At 35.7% G+C, this 18,001-nt stretch overlaps 1 protein-coding gene across 7 annotated transcripts in view; it reads left to right on the forward strand.

The window, feature by feature from the left end:
• The first annotated feature begins 1,012 nt into the window (after positions 1 to 1,012).
• The window catches only part of LOC145675879 (uncharacterized), a 143,822-nt gene continuing 126,833 nt past the window's right edge, over positions 1,013 to 18,001 (forward strand). For 2 of the 7 annotated variants that reach the window (XR_014129236.1, XM_081746672.1), the window contains exons 1-4: positions 1,154 to 1,390; positions 9,959 to 10,085; positions 15,079 to 15,221; positions 17,548 to 17,630. Coding sequence is in view for 6 of the 7 variants with exons in the window: in XM_081746672.1 (XP_081602798.1) it covers positions 9,972 to 10,085; positions 15,079 to 15,221; positions 17,548 to 17,630 (340 nt within the window). In the remaining variant the exon portion in view is untranslated. The other 5 variants (XM_081746669.1, XM_081746670.1, XM_081746673.1 and 2 more) reach the window with 5 other exon arrangements.

Here is an 18,001-nt window from a genome sequence, read left to right on the forward strand (position 1 = left end):
TCGCACATCATGAAAATAAATTGCTGGCGATGATCACCGTCTCTTCTCCAGTTATTCGGACTCTTGGATGGAGACGAATAAAAAAGGCCCGCGAGATGACACCCAAGAAATCCATCCAACACTTTGTCGTCGTACCTGACATTAACTTTGAAACTAAAAGCTATTATGATATGATAAGCTGGTCACCGAACCGCTCTTGACTGAAGCACTTACATCGCAAGAAGTAGAAGAAAACATCAAAAGTGCAGGAGTCGCACCTAAGTCGATAAGGTAACGGAATTTCCACGTCATACCCAGGCCGTAGAAAGCATAGTAGCCTACGACAAGTTACTGCAGCGTCCGAGAAGAAATGGAGAAAGAGACGGCTTCATTCGAGCAAGACTGCTGTCCAGGAAAAATATCCAAACTTTTGAGTCGAAAAAAAGACTTCGTCATCTAAACCTTAGGCCTTAACAACATGTCTATTATCTACAGGGTGGGCGGAGCTCGATATGCAGTCACTTTCTCGTAGTGAGCTCTGGGTTAAGTCATTTTATAGTTAAAATAAGGAAAGAATTGCATATATTGGTGATATCAGTGCAGCACATAAAGTTGAAAAACGATCACATAGAGAAATATACTACTTCCGAACCGTATTGGAAGATAAAACAGACTGTCTACATACTGTGTAATGTTGACTTTTCCAAATGTTTAGACCAATTGCGGCACCAGAAGATAGTCCGAAAAATGTCAAGAAAGAAAACAAAACAGTGAACTACTGTTATGAGTGGGCAATTTTTCCCGTGTGAGCCGTTATCGATTTCAAAAAATAGGTTTTTTTTTTTTTCGATCCACCCTATTCTCGACTTCTTAAAATAAATAAATAATTAGATCAATAAGTAAAATAAAAAGCTTGTTCATCGTTAAACTTTAGTGGCTATTGATTGATTGATTGATATTTGGATATTAGCATTTAATTAATTAAATGAATTGAGTTTTATTTCTCGCACCGAATTATCCGGTCTCTGAGTTCCTTAATCGAAAGTAGAATTATAATCCTTTTGTAAGGTAGCACCATTGACGGGAATTTTACGAATTTACGGACAGTGAAGGGTGTCAATTTTCTTTATATAACCGACTTTCTCCTGTCAAAAGGTGAAGGTATTGTAAATACAGTTTAACAAGTAATAGTAGTTTTGAAAATGTTCCTATATGAGTACACTTTTAAACTCAGTATTAAAGTAGTGCAACTTATTTCTATTGCATGACAGCCCACGTGTAAAAAAAAAAAAAAAAAAAAAAAAAAAAAAAAAAAAAAAAAAAAAAAAATGTGGCAGCGTAGTACTAATGGATATACACATACTGTGTGAACACCAGTGGATGCTGTATCACAATTTGGTGCAAGCTAAGAGTACGGGCAGTGGGATTTATCATGAACGTTAAGTTTAAGAACACCATTCGAAACAGCCGTTGAAAATTATGGGTAAACTGTACAATACCCGCTCCAGCTGGCGTGCCGTACAGGTTTCCGTTTGGTGCACCACTAGAAAGAATTTTGCCTATGTTTAGCGGAAGGGGTCCAGCTCTTTTCTATAAAAAAAATGTTACAATTTTGGTAATTTCTGTTCACATTCGGTTAGTTTAGGTTAGGTTATGTTATATTAGTGTAGGGGCCCCGCATAATTTTGCAAAAGGTGATAGAATTTCGCTTATATCTACTAATATTAGTTTAGTTTAGGTTAGATTTGGTTACGTTATGTTACGTCTAAGTACTTGCATCATTCATTTCTTCTGTAAATTTTGTGTTTTTTACGTGCTTCTGGACCCCTTGTACTAAACATACTCCAAGAATTGTTGAAAATTGTAATCCTTTCACTGATTTCCTTCTCATGGTCCCCTGAAAGGTTTCCACATGAGAATATCTCACTTAGCATAAACAAAATTCAAATTAGCCACCAGACGTGATTCTTTAAAAAATTACAATTCTATTACGATTTGCGTATACATACGGCTTTCGAATGTATACCATAAAAATTTGTGCACAAAACACCAACTTGTGCTAGGTGAACACTAAAATGCATTCATTCTAACTGAGTCAGGGTAGGGCAAAGTTGTTCATCCTGCGAATTAGCACGGAGCTGCGTCCGAAGTAAGTAGGCGCGTCAGCGATGGTGAGTGTGCACCGATTCGATGGTAGTGGAAATAAATAGGTTTTGGCAATAATACGAGTTTCAATGGCCCTTGTCATGGTTTCATACTATAACGTTCCACTTGTAAATATGAAATACAGATTCTGTACACTGCATAAGTATGCCGCCCATGGAAAATAACACCTAATAGAGCCATCTTTCATATGTACTCATTTATTTGAATTCCAAAGTTGGTGTTCGGTTTCTAGCAAAATATTGAAAATTGACAGGGAAGAAATGAATAATTTGCTTGTTTGTGTGCTTGATAATGTATAAGGAGAGCGAAAGTTGTATTTATTTTTTTTATATAAACGGTTATAACCATGAAACAACTTGACAAACAGAGGGAACTACTTGGCGCAAGGTTACTTCATGGTAGGATTATGGGAATGTAATGAGCATTTGTTTTGTAAGCATGGCTGCTGATAATCAGGAGAACGTATTAAAAGTAAGTTACAGTAATAGCCTAATAAATCTAAACCTAAATTGTAGAAAATGCGGTAAGCAAATAACTGTATAACAAAACGTGGAGAAAGTTATTATTGTCATTGTAACGATAACATAACCAACATGGCGCGAAGCTGTAATAAACAGAAAGCAATGTGCCCTGCGGGGCTGTAACCTGCCTTCACTCGCTAATGCTAGCTCGGCAATACTATTTGAATTAAATATTAAACTTTCTTACACAAAGTAACCAAGTATTACGCTTTTAGCCAAAAACTAGGCGGACAACCAACTTCGGAAAATGCCTTTATTTTATCCGTCCTAAAGCAAATGTGATGACTTTACACTAGTAAACCTACATTTTTAAACCTAAAATTTAGCTGTATTACGTTGTATTTAATTATGTCGCCTGCAGAAATTTGTTCCTTTTAAACATGTTTTTTCATGTGGGCTATAGTATTGAATTTTACCTATATATCTTCCAAAATGTGATGTGCCAAAACTACACCTGCACCCACTAAGCTAATCCAACTCTACTTTATCGTATTTTTCTCCTATACCCTGTCGTGGGGATGTACTGTACGGAACCACATGTTTTTAAAATTTGCAGGATAATTTTCTGATAATATTTTTTGAGGTGCAGGTTTAATGAAAAAAAAAAAAAAAAAGATTTGTGTTGCGTTCTTACCTGTGAGAGGCTTGATACTTATCTAGGTAGCAATGTATTATTGTTCTAACCTGTTAAGGAGGAATGATTCGCCAATAATGTACCCATTAATCACAGTTCCAAGTCAGAGTGTCCATGATGCTAAGCATTGAACTGTGTTAGAATTAAGTAGTCCGAATACTTTTGAAATGTACGTTAGTAATGTGGACATTTATTCCGGAGTTGGTTATCCGTCTGGTTTTCAACCAAAAGTCCGTTTTCTTTCGACAACATGTTGCAATTTCGCATAGTATTATGCTATGTAATGTACAAATTCACATTAGGGAAACTTCAGTGTATGTACACGATAAGAAGTATTTTGCAAAGGACACTAACCAACTTGTGCTAGGTGGCTACAAAAAAGAATAATTTTTAACCGAGTCAGGTTAGCAGAGAGCCTCTAGTTTTAGCGAGGGGGCGTCAGTAAGGAGCAGGCGCGTCAGCGAAGACGAGTATACACATAAATGAGGATAGAGCAAAACATTGTGTACAGCATAAAAATACTTACCTTGCGTGTTGAATTTATTTGTACGTTACTAAAGAATTTCTAAGTAACACAACACATTACAAACGTAAATTTCGTAATTATGTGGTCCCTTAACTTTCAGACATTTCTATAATTGGCGTGTGTCATGGCGTTTAGCACATTGCCTTCAGATACTCTAGTATACTGTAGTTCGTAGTAACTTTTTGGCGAATCCATGCATAATAGGTTCGACTTTCATTGAGTATTTACTATACAGTAAATTTGCGCTAAGCAGTTCCATGTCCATAACACCTTAGAAATGAATTAACATAAGTTTTGCTCTCCATACATATTATCAAACACACAGACGTTCAAATTGTCCATTTTTTCCAGGTAAATTTTCAAGATTTCTAGAAACGGACGATCAGATTCGAAATTGAACCTGTAATGTGTTTATATATTTTTGGAACATAAATGTGCGAGCAATAAAAGCAATTGAGTATTACCTATAGAGTTCCTAATATCCTACAAATGTGTAATCCAACATTGAAAGGCAAGTGTTTTCATGCCATATATAGTGTTTTGTCTACCATCGTTTGTGTGTATATCCGTCGTCGCTGACGAGCTACGGTTGAACTACTACACTCCAGCACTGCCTCGGTTCGATAGTATTCATGCTTTTTAGTGGTCACCTATTACAAGGTAGTTTGTGTATTAATTGCAAAATATTTCTTATCGTGTACATATACTGAAGCCATTCTAAAATTAATCTGCACAGAATAATGAAAGTCCACATTCCATACAATTACCATTTTTATGGTATATTATTCTTAATCGATACCTAAAATTCAAGGGGAGCATTAGAAATTTGTTGATAAATTAGAATTCTTTCACGATTGTTGATAAACACGAATTCTATCTAATCGAATTAGGACAGAGCTAAACTGGTGGACGTTCACGGGGTGTTTCCATAGGGAACAGGGGCGTCAGCAACGGTGAGATTGCACTAATAAAGGATAGGAAAGCATACTGTTTTTTCTGGTGTCAGTAGATGCCTTATATGTCGGACAACTTTATCGTTACGGATTGTAAAGTAGAATAGGTTAGTACTTTTTTTTTTCTCATGTTTCATTGCAAGCAATGTCGAAGCTTGAGGGGAGACAGGGTCTACTCCTGAGAATTTTGTATGTACTAAGTTTAGGTATTTTCTTAACATAAAATTTCCTATAGTTTCTTTTCAGCATCTTTTCCCCCGCGTTGAAAGTAAATACTTTTGTAGAACCTGCTTCCATGTAAGTAGCCAGATATCCCAGCGTTCCTGATATCCTTGAACAGTATCCCTGTGTTAGATCCATATTTTTGGCACCAACCTGTAGAAGCGTAGCTGTGCGTGATATGACGGGTCAAACACTTGCTGTGTAAAACTCCTTAAAATACCTTCCGGAATCTTTATTACTGGGTTGCTAATCTAGTTTATTTTAAGCTAGATTTGGAAGTGCCAGAAACACCCACTACTTTCTTCTTAGTATTTATTTCAAATCAGGTTCCGAGCTCGCTCTATATAATGTTAAAACGTGCCTTTGAAGAATGATTTTTATTTGGCAACTCTCTCTCTCTTGTGTATTTTACGAGAGTGATAAGTAATGTGAGGTGATTAGGGTATTTTTCTTTTCAGTGTGCGTAAGTTTACATTACACTGTATTCATAGGCGCCCGTGGCAGGGGCAGTTGCTTCTGGATTTTCGAAAAGGGGTTCATTTATTCGAAGTACATGCCAAAACATATTAGATTTCCTTACTCACCCTCTACAGTACTTTAGGGGCCGCGGTGGCTCAGTGGTAGAGCGTTCACCTCTGGTGCTTGGGGCCCCGGGTTCGATGCCAGCCCCCGCAAAGTGAACTTTGTGGTGGACAAACACCGTGTGCGTGGGTTTTCTGGAGTTCTCCCGTTTCCTCCCACTTTTATCATTCAACCATTTCATTCATTACTCATCATCACCGTCTCCTTTAGCCTAACCGGCATAACCGCGGGACGTAAAGCTCAAAGATTTCATTTCATTTTTTCCTCTACAGTACTTAAGATATTTACTGTAGGTAATAAAGTTATGCAATGTCCATCAATAATAAATCTTTTAGGTGAAGTATTATATTTATCAAAGTATATATATTCATGACTTAACGTATGTGTCAGTCTTTGACCTCCTCGAAAAATCCCTGCAGGCGTTTCTGACTGTATTATGAAATCGCTATGTAAAATGCTTCGAAAATTTATTGGATGTTTAGTTTTCCTTTTCAGCAACAAAGCTACAAACTCTCTTATTACAGAATTACGCGCAAGCACATTATTATTATTATTATTATTATTATTATTATTATTATTATTATTATTATTATTATTATTATTATTATTATTATTATTATTATTATTATTATTATCGGGTTTATAATTTACCCGTTAAGCATCGAATTAACCTTTAGCGGTATTTGGCCTTTATTTAGCCGTATTTCGGCACTATTTAACTGCATTTTTAGATCTCTTAGCCGTTTTTACAGCACTACTTAGGGACCCTGATTAGTGGCGTTGGTAGATTTCTGATTGGTAGAGCATTGGCTTCAAAATTGAATAACCATGGATTCGATTTCCGCGGCCGGCCGTTCTAACGAAAGTTTTTATTTATTTATTTATTTATTCTCACTGGCTAAGTACTAAGAATACAAGATAGTATCTTCAAATAAGTCCTTTTACTTCCATTCTGACTTGAACGAGATGGTAGAAGTCACGAATACATAAATAAATACCCATAAATAACTAATTAAAATTTAAGTCGAACAAAGATGAAAGATATTCAATCTCAATTTGAAAGTTCACCCCTTAAAGAGGATCATTTATGTTGATTAGTTATTTTATATCAGTTTACAGTTCGTATTATGAATGAGGGAGCAGATGACTTAATTAAAATTAAACCCATTTAAATAAAAATAAAAAAAACTTAACAAAAATTATTATTTTTAATGAAAAAAGTCGTGATTTTTTCCCCACTCTGGCAACAATAGGCACTTCGAGTCTCGTTGCAACCTTATGCCTCAGCTCTAAATTTCACTATAGGCATTTCACAGACTCATAGATGCCGCTCACCAGAATTTCTCGAAAATACTTTTTAATATGCATTTTGATCATTCTTACGAGCACACTTGCTTGGTTGGATTGGCTTTCGGAGACTATATGAGGTAAAAGTGACTGCTTAAGAGTGAAATTCGAGCCGATACTAGGAGACAATCAACCCTACCTGAAATCAAACGCAAAAACATGTGCACAGAAAGCATGCCCGTTTTCACTTGGCTACGAAAATGTATATTCTTAGAGTTTGAGTTATTTGTTTAAATTGTGATTTTTCATCCATCAATTATTTTATCAAAGTCGTGAGCAAGAGATCACGAATTGACGCGGAAGTCCTTCCAGTGTTATTAGATTAATACGTTTACAGTTTGTTATCTTGCTAGGTACCTTAAAGTATAATAATGCTTTTCCGTTGGTTTTTTTTTTTTTTTTTTTTTTTTTTTTAAATGTAATTTAAGCCAGCGTAGAATTCTTTAATAGTCACATTTCGATTATGAGGAGGAGTAATGGGAACATAGACGATTAAATCAATAAATGTGAAGTCCAAGGTTAGTATTTCATTATGGAATGTTCTGTCAATTTAATGCAATTCCATAGTTCAAACTTCGTTGTATTTCGTATTCTATGCCTTACCACTTTACATTCATGACATTTTAGACGAACTCATCATCAAGGCTGGCAATAATGTTTTTTTTTTTTTTTTCTTCTTTCTTTCTTCGTAAAAACAATGGGGTGGGGGGAGTTAAACCAGGTTTTTATGGTTTAAATAATTTCTTCTGTATACTTATATTACATATGGACAGAAATAAGTCTGTTTCGCCTTGGTGTCATTATGCAACAACAGGGTTATGCTGGAAGGGGTCACATAAGCTTAAAGCGGAATCCAAACCGCTTCTCGGCTTACATCCAAGAGAAATTGTCCTCCATTCGGATATAAAACCAGGACTAATTGGCCACAAATACGATGAGTTTGCCGACTCACTCACGAAGCACTCCTGATAAAAAATATGTTGTTCTGATCTTTACATACTTGTAATATAATCGTCAAGAGTCATTTCAGAAGGAGAAAAAGATAAACAGTTGTACAAGTAAAACCATTATACATATAAATCGGGAAACTCCCGCCTTAGCATCGGGAAAATCCTGTTATTATTTTAAATGCAAAGTAATAACGGGAAAATGTCGTTATTACTTTGCATGTAAAATATTGAGGTCAACGTATCATAATCAGTACGCTAAAACTGAGGTATTAAATTACAAATTTAGTATGTAAATATCATTGAATAAAATAAGAACAAAATCCAATCCAAGCTAATATTGGAAGCTACATAGGCAGTCGATAAAGTTTGCCAATTTCTGTCAATATATTTAAGCAACCTTGCCTTCTTTATAAAACAACAGGCATTCAGGCAAGCAGAAATATACAAGTTGGTGTCGTTTCGTATGTTTAGGCTTAACATCCTTATGTAATACCGAGGTTATTAAGGAGAAGACTTTCGCTTAAAGTAACATCCGAACCGCTACTTGGTTTACATTTGAAAGAAGGGTTGTCGTTCGACCGAGAATTGAACATTAAACGTCTTTATTAAAAGGGGAAAAGGAGATGTAACTAATGCAGATGGTTTGATATGTGGAAACGTAACCATGAAGTTCACACGATTTAAAGCATTTTTTTTCGTTTTAAACCCTTTTTTTTTTGGGGGGGGGGGGGAGGACCCAGCTGGCTTAAACCAGCCAACCCTGCTGATCATAAGAGTGAATCAGTGAGCGAAGGTAGATGATAACTAAAGTATGCATAGTCCTAAAGGACAGCTTGTTAAATAACATAGTTCTTAAATTGAAGCTTGAGTGAGATTTAGTAATGCATAAAACGAAATGCATGAAGTCTTTCACATCTAAGCTAATTTGTTTGTTTCCAGTGACAAATGATATGAGACATAGGTCTACAGTGAAACAGGAAACAAAGAAAATTGAACTTATTTCATTCCGCACAGGATTATAAGGTGCGTTAATTACTCAAGGCTGTAATACTTACCAAAGGTATTACAAGGTACTCCATTGCCTCCAATTCAGATTCGTATTTATGGAATTTATATTTAAGTACTTTCTTCTAATGATTGTAGTGTGGATTGTAGGTATTCAATTGGTCGCGTCATTGATTTAATCTCCCTGCCTACCCCTTAATTTCTTGAGGTATCCTTCATTTATACGTTAGAAATAATTTCTGTTTAGGAACTTCCTACCCTCCCAGAATTTTCGTGGTAACCGCTAGTCCAAAATTATGAATGAGCTATAGGGTTTTGGAACAACTGATTCTATAGTGTAAAATGAATGAAGCAATTACATTTATAAAACGCGAGCAGTAATTTTCTACGAGTGTACATTTTTTATACGAGTTCAGTACATTAGAAATTGTGGGCCTTATTCCTCCCCCATTCACATAATATGAATTTGGTTTTCTACATTTTTCTTTCCTGGCCATCTACAAACTGTTTCATCACTTGCCACAAACCATTAAACCAATTCAAAATGGTAAGAGATTTCAAGATAAAATGACGGTAGTTATTAACTGGCGCATTTTATTTTGTCAATGATGTAGCTCTTCAATCAATTTAGATGTCCCATAAAAGAGAGAACTATTTCACAAACTTTCACAGTACTCTGGTAGTTACTGTGTAAATACATCAATATATGACTTAACACCACAAACCAATAGAGTCGTTTCTTGTTAATGTGTCCACCGCTCTTTGTGCAGTTCCATACGAATGGAAACTAAGCCGCCATTTTGAAACTTAAGTGGAAATGACATATAATATGGAACCTTTATAACTATTATGATCTACTACTAACTACTAGTCATATAAATAGTATTTTAAATTATTAAACTGATCAGCTATATGTTACTAAGTATAGCTACGCATGTATAATATCTTTGATATTTCCTACACCAAAGTGCAGTTTGGTTTGAATGCATGTGCATGTATATTGAGTATAATACAAAGCAATTTGCTGTTACCAAAGTAAATAATAATTATTCATTTTTTTTTCTTCTTTTTAGGATACTGCTCAGAATGAGGCTTGTTTCGTTAAATGATGATTCTTTGTATGAACATAAATTAAATCGCTCTTTATATGTTTTCTACACACGACATGTAGATGATCTTACAAAAATGTGGAAAGATCAGGTATGTGTTTTGATTTATATCTATTAAGTTCCTCTTCACCTTCACAAATATTTTGTAATGGGAAAATGTACACAAAATTAGATAATCGTCAAATGTACTCGTGAATCCTATGTGTGTGTAATAGAAATACTATTTTTTCTCTCTCTCCTTTAAAGATGGATGATATATATACTACTAGAAATACAGTTAAGAACACCTAGTGAAATCTTTCAGTTCTGGTGCAAAAATGGTACACGAGAGTAGTAATCCCAACATGGCACTCGTGAGGCATTTCGAACATATTATAGATGGTGTTTAAAAACATAGAGAACTCACTTTTAAACCACTTGTGACCTACAATGCGTCTGTCTATTTTTTCTTGTTCTATGAAAAAAAACTGACGCGGAAAACTAGCAGTTCTTAACCCTATGTCGGATTAAAAGATTTAAATAAATCAGAGGCATAAGATAAAATTAAAATAGACCAAAGAAGCAGAATATTTCTGGCTACGCGTATGCCTTCAAACATAGGTGGAAAGCATTCTTGCCTATCTTATTTTATCCTGTAGGGATGGTATAGAGACTTGTAGGCGGATCCTGAGGGAAGGGTCGTTCGCCACCTCCAATGGCACAAGCACCAGTGCTGCAAAAGTTCAAGTCTGTACATAACAAAACTAAAGTAACCCTAAGTAGCAGTGTTACAACTCACCGCTACCCCATCCCTCAGGAATCCATCCTGGATCCGTCCCTGTGTCGTCTGGAGTCGAAAATATGTCATGTGAAAAGAAAAGGTATGAAAAATGTCATCTTACAGCCTTTTGCGTCGATTTCCTTATAACTTGAGAGAGGCCCGTCCTAGTGTGCTAATTGACGAGGGGATGCCAAGGATTTCTCCTCGGAGAAATCTTTATCCTCCTGCAAGAGAAAATTTTCATTCCAGACAGGAAAAACTTTTCCCCAATCTTACGTGTGTGATAGCTGGGTGCGTATGAGTGAAATTCATCCGCCCTGGGAAAAATATTCAATTCGCACACTGACCCGTCCAGTTATCCAATTTTTATATAACGTAGTGAAGAATTTTTTTTTGCGAAATAAAGTAGTGATGTTTATTTTGTGAAATAAAGTACTGAGGAATATACTTACATAGTTGTGCAACTACGGCGGGGGTTAGGGGGCCTGCTCCCTTCCTAAATTTTTTAGCCCCTCAAACCACAATGCATCCGTATGACATTGATACGGAGACCCAGAATTGTTACGATTGCCCCCTAGCATATTAATGCCCCCCAAACTTCAGTGGCTGATTGCGAGCCTGGTCAATAAGGTTTTTACAGGTATTACATAATTTAAACAAATTTGTATAATGCAAAATAAATTTACTACTAAATCATGCTTAGGGATGCGCACGAGACGAGTCGAGACACGGCTCTTCCAATAGAGAAATATACATTTTTCGAGTCGAGACATCACTTTTACAGCAAATTTTCGAGACGAGACAACCACAAATCTTGTCTCGTGCGCATCCCTAATCATGCTCAATTTTAAAATAAGCCAACATCATTTACTTACAAAAACATAAAATGTTGCGTGAGTCGTTACCCAGCTTTATCAAACTTGGTTCTCTCTGTTCGAACTCACAATGAAAGTTTGCACAAGATATTTCACACGAATTTGATCGAGGGTGTATCTATGCACATGATACCCAGGTAGAATCTCACAGCGTTCGGACGCCTTGCGAACTTCATTCATTAGAAAAAAATCTAAAATTAGGAAATGCTAGTGTGAACATTACATGGATCTATATTTTTTTTTCCTTCTCCACTTCCAGGAAAAGGGAGATATAGACATTACACATGAGTATATGGTAATTTATAAAATATTGTATTGTCACCGGACATATGTGCATGAAAATTAAAAAAGTTCAAGGTCTAGATAGTATAGAAGTGGCCATGTGGACAGGCAACAAAGAACGAAAGTGATTTTAAAAAAAAGCAGGCCCCAGGAATTTTGCCCACATGCCATTTCACTTCCCTCAAAAATTATTCATGTAAATATCTTTCAATTATTTCTGAAGAGAGGGGTTTGACCTCGCTTTCAAAGGGTAATTTTGTCCTAGATTGATGACAACAATATTTTTTCTATAATCTTTCCCAAAGATCACAAAACTGATATCTATACTATGTTATTTTGCGGAAATGGTAAGCTGACAAGTGACAACTACCCTTCCAGAAATTCGCAGAATGAAAAGAAAGAAAAAAAAAGAGAGGGAGAGAGATGAGAAAAGAAGGTTTCGGTCGTACCGCTGTTTATGAATCTCCTGATTGGAACAACTTGAGCGAGGCAGAGAACTGAACTTGCGCTCGATTCGGGCGGAAAGGAAAAACTATACCGTCGCAGGGAGTTCAGGTCTTATTGTTGCCATGTTTTCAAAGTTAAAGATAGAAGTTTCCTTACTCTGTTTTTTTCAAAATCTAAAACACGCAAGGCATAGATATGTGTCTCCTCTAGGTTTGTTCAAATTTTGATGTTTGTAACTTTAATAATAAAGAAGAAAATAGTGAAAAACTTTGCTATGTTTTTTAAATGGGCTAACTTTCAAGGTTGCTAGGGGTACCAGATCACCTTAATGAATGAAGGTTCTGAATTTAAGGCTACTTATTATTAATTAACATATTTAAAATACACTAGTACATACACACACATTCTAATATTATGTATATATATATATATATATATATATATATATATATATATATATATATATATGTTATGTGTGTATATGATTGTATGTATGTAGATAGATAAAAATATCACACAACTTGATACGTATGACTATGCATAAAATATATCCTGGTGATACAAGTAGTTGATGGTGAAATCATCCCAACAAATTCCTTCAAATTGGAAGCATTTCAAGTCAATGGAATAAAAAAAGATCACTGCTGGTGACCAGTCTTTGGAAAAGATGAAATTCGTTAGGTTAAGTTCTGACCCCTTAAGCCCCTATTCTACAGCTGCTTCAAGTTCGAAAATGTTATTATTCCTCTTCATTTTTAATATTCTCGCGCAAACAGAAGCTTGCGGTCTTCTCTACTCTATCACATCGTCATTTTTGGGCTACGAGCGAAGCGAGGAAGATTATTTTTTTGAAAAAACAAATCTATTCCTTTACAATCCCACGATATTCACTTAATTGGGCGCCAATACTTTTTTGGGGCGACGCATCGTTTATTCATTTCCAACACCTTTTCTTTCTTCTTGCTCGTTCGGCACCCTCTTGCTATCAGCGCCAGGGAGCCGGCCTCGCTCGCCCACTCCCCTTGCTACGATTCTGCTGTTCATACAGGACAATGGAAAAGTGTTGCATTTGTATAAAGTATAAATTACTTCCGATGCTTCATATATGTAGGTCTATTTGTATATGCACCAGGGGCGCTTATAAAAGGTTTATGGCACAAGTGCGGCATTGTTATTTTGGGGGGAGATATAATGTGATCGAGTTTGTGCAGATGATCGTACGGTTGCAAGAGAAGAATGGAAGAGTGGGCATTACGTCAGATCAGTCAGTGTCAGGGGAGAAATTACTGCTTTAAATAGTTTTAAATATGCATTTTAAGACTTTTCAGCATACTTGATCCGAGTGACACTCCCGCACTCCTTTTATTGTCGGTGCAGTATGTACACTTATGTCCAAAATGATTGTCGCATATCTTTAACTGTCTTCTCGCAAGAATGTAATTTGATAATGATTTTGCAGGATACTTTTAATACTGATACTATGTGTATAATCGGGAAATGTATATTTGTAGTAAATTTCATAGGAAAAGAATTATAAATACGGTAATTAGAATGGGTAAAACAATATGTTGCTAAATGGACAAGAAACTTTTATTTTCATTTTATTGTTCTTATTTACTGCTCTTTTGACATGAAATTTGCCATATACTTGTCTTTGCCGATACACATACTACCATTATAAAAAAATACCGGGCGAATTCGTTATCAAATTATATTCCTACAACAACATATTTATAGACATGCTACAATAATTTTGGACATGAGTGTACATGTGAGTGGGCCCCCTAGAAAGTACTTTTCCGGTGGGTCCCTGGGTTGCAGTACGGCCCTGGTTGTATATTCCGTTCATTATAGTCTCGTTGGTACGTAAACCACGACAAATGATGTTTAGATAAGTACATTTGTTCTACAAAAAAAAAAAAAAAAAAAAAAAAAAAAAAAAAAAAAAAAATGGAATCTATGATGTTTTATCCAGTGCTAAAGATACAGAAAAATGGAAACCCATACAAGAAAAAAATGATCCTGTGTCTACTCGAAAGGAGTAAGGGGAATATTGAATCAGCTTTGGTACAGCTAATCTAGCTCTAGAATTTGGAGTTGTAATTACTGTGATTATGGTAGTGCTCAAGCGAGAAATGTGAAATGATGTTGTTTGAAATTACTCAAGCACAGTACACTCGTGTCTGTTAATGGAATTTAACGAAGGAAGTTCACCGAACGAATTCCTTTCATTGGCGGCTCTTGACGGAGGGAAATTACATCGGTAAAAATTATAATTTTATCGATAGTTCTCATGAAGTCATTTAGCTCAAATTAAGTACACATTACCTGTAAAATTAATATTTTTGTCCTCAAATATCAACATTTCGTCAAGCCATAATAATCGAATTTTTAAATTTCGCAATATGAAAATTGAATATACTTATGAATGTAAAAGATTCTTCACGTCTCTTGTAGTTTGTTTAAAATAATATTGTCTCCCATCTATTAAATAGAAAGTGATATGTGAACTTTCAGCAATGTCTTTTTTTTTTTTTTTTTTTTTTTTTTAAGTGTTAAGATAGGTAATGCAATAGTACTGAATATGTGCAACGTTGCAAAGAGTTGAATTGCTGATAACAGTGATACTAAAATTAGGATCTCAGTTGTAAAAAATATAAAATATATTAGTGGTTATTTCCAATATATAACTAATATTCAATGTTTCTTATTTCTTTCAGGGAAGGCCCTATTGGTTATCATTTTGCATTAGTTTCTATTCCTACTTCAGAAAAAGAAAACTACCTCCTTTACACAATGCTGTGTCTTGTGATGTTCTGTCAGGTGCAATGATTCGTGTGTTGCTTGCGTTCTCAGCACAAAGGTAATGTTAGTTTATGAAATAGATATTTAAAAAGTACAGCGACAAAGGTTCAAATCCTGGATCGATAGCACTCTAAAGATGTGATGAAACCGTAATATAAGCGGTTGAAAATGTTCAAAAATTATTTTAACCCATCAATGCCCAAAACTAAATTTGTAAGAGGAACTTGGTATAAATATTAAAAATATTTTATTTGCATGTTATGTATTTAGAACAATATGTATAATACATAGAACATGAAATACGCGGGTGTCACCTGGAGGGGGCGTTGGGCATTGTACATGTGCGCACTTTGGATGCTAAATCTCAAAATATAAAACATTTTGTGGTACCGTCAAGCATTACAATAATAGCATTTTCTTTTACTCTTAATGTATTACAAAAACCTCTGTTACAGTTGTAAATATTTTAGTGAAATGAAATGAAATCTGTATGCCGGGCAGGGTAAAGGAGACGGTGATGATGAGAAGTAAAGGAATTGGTGGAATGAAGAAAGTGGGAGGAAACGGGAGAACTCCGAGGAAACTCACGCACACGATGTTTGTCCACTACAAAGTTCACTTGACGCAAGCTGGGATCGAACCAGGGACCCTACGCATCAGAGGTGAACACTCTACCACTAAGCCACCGTGGCCCCCTAATATTTTAGTTTATACACTTATAATCATAAGTAATTTGACACGAGTATTGAAGGTAACTGTATAGGACTGTTACATCCATGAATAAAAGTTGTACCAGCAGTGAACATGTATTGCAAGTTGCATTTTTTGAACATAATTTGTGTGCACTTGTAATATAAATATAAAGGCACATCTTCACTGCTTAATAAATGTAGTAGTGTAAGTTTTCATTTAACATGCAAATTTGAAATATTGTAATAGTCTGACGAAGTGCCATTTAAAAAAAAAAAAATACAGTTTTATGTTCCTTTGGCAACATTGTTAATCTGGTGGGATTGCATAGTATGTTAGACAATTTCCTTCTGTCGATATTTGTACTAGACGAAATTTGAGCGTTTCTGGTTTATTATGAAAAGTTACAAGGCCCTTGTAGTGTATGTTTTCATCTATAAAATGAGAGCCAGGACCCACTATACTTCTGGGAGGCTATACATAGTGGTGTAGTGATGTGGGATATGTTTGGGACAAACATATGTTAGAGTGTACCACTTCTCAACTTGATCCCACCCATTTCTCATCATCACCGTCGCTTTTAGCCTAGCTGGCATATACGTGGGACGTAAAACTCAAAAATTTCATTTCCAACACCATGACACTACTTGCCCCTTAGTCCCGTTTTCGAATCTTGGAGGAGTTGTAGTGAGTACCATGTTTTCTCCAAATCAGAATTCGAAAGAGTCATTTTGTAATCTTAGCTTCAACACAGGTGTGAACTCCCTCCTTTGTCACTATTGTTCATGTATTTTGTCACGGTGTGCGATGCACTAGGTTACACGATCCCTCCTGTGAGTGGGAGTCAAGCGGACACGTAATGCAGGTCTTCGTGCATACAATGTATGTGCATGTAACTGTCTGTACAATGTTTGCCTGAAGAGAGTCATCCCGCTGGCAGGGCACAAATTACTAGTGAGGTCCCTGCTGTTACCACTCATTGTCCGGTTGTTAGGGCTAAATGTCGTTCGTCCTAGGTTGTTGTACGTTCAGTGGTGAACCGTCGTGACACACTTCCATTCCCGTTGCAACGGACCATCACAATCGAGAAGTGAATCTTTGTGGGACATTCAGCTCCTCCGATACGGACATTTGTGTTTGCTTCGGCTCCACTTGTTATGATCCCCGCTGAAAGACACTTCTTGTGCGTTTATGCACATAGAGCACTTTCACTACCACTAGAAACTGCTATGTGCTGCCAACACTGTATACGGGTGGACAAGTTGGCTGAGTTACTTGTCATCTTCGAGGAGTAGTGTGTACACTAGGATGATTTGGCACTTATGCCAATAACTATAATGTAAGAACAAAAACGCAGGTCAGTGTATCAAATTGGACTTATATTATTGTGACTCCTAGGTCGGAAGAAATTTTTTCGAGTCCTGTATATGTATGTATCTTAGTTTGAAACTGAACCAGTGGATATAAAAATAAACCCAGTAATCCCTCACTTACTCCTGAGCTCTTCTTGAGTATACTAATTTCCTCAAATGAATTACTGGTGACGCCACTGATGAAAGAATAGCTAAATAAAGAATCTAAGAGAAAATCGAACCAATGTCCACCTTGCATCCTTAAATATAGTTGTGATGTCGTTTACTTTGTGGAAAGAAAACATAATTTAGTAACAGTGATTAACTTTTTGACTGTTTCAGTGCGTCTGGTTTGCATACATTTATTAAAGATGTTGTAAATGTTGCCCGTTTCAAGGAGCTGTTCGACAATTTTTTGCAGGAAAGTAAGTAGTATCTTTTATACCAGTTAAATTTTATTTTATTTACTTTATTATTATTATTTTTTTAAAAAAATTAGAGATGGATACTGTATAAGCTAGTGTTGTTTATCAAAATAATTCATTGTTCCCGTTGGTCCATGATATTCAGTGTAAAACACTGAAAGCAAAAAATGTCATTACACTTATGTACCGTTGAGATGCTAAAACAATGTGAAGTTACTTAAAACCTGTATTCGTAGCTATCAACACCGAATGATCACTTGCAATCCTGAAGATACAGGGTTTTCATAAAGTATGGACGGATTTAATTCGCTTATAATTTACATAAAAATGCTCATATTGAAATCAAATAAAGTGCAAACGGTAGCGGAAGG

Source organism: Thermobia domestica, chromosome 18 (assembly GCF_964235325.1).
Source record: "Thermobia domestica chromosome 18, izTheDome1.hap1.1, whole genome shotgun sequence".
Classification (NCBI taxonomy): Eukaryota; Metazoa; Arthropoda; class Insecta; order Zygentoma; family Lepismatidae; genus Thermobia; species Thermobia domestica.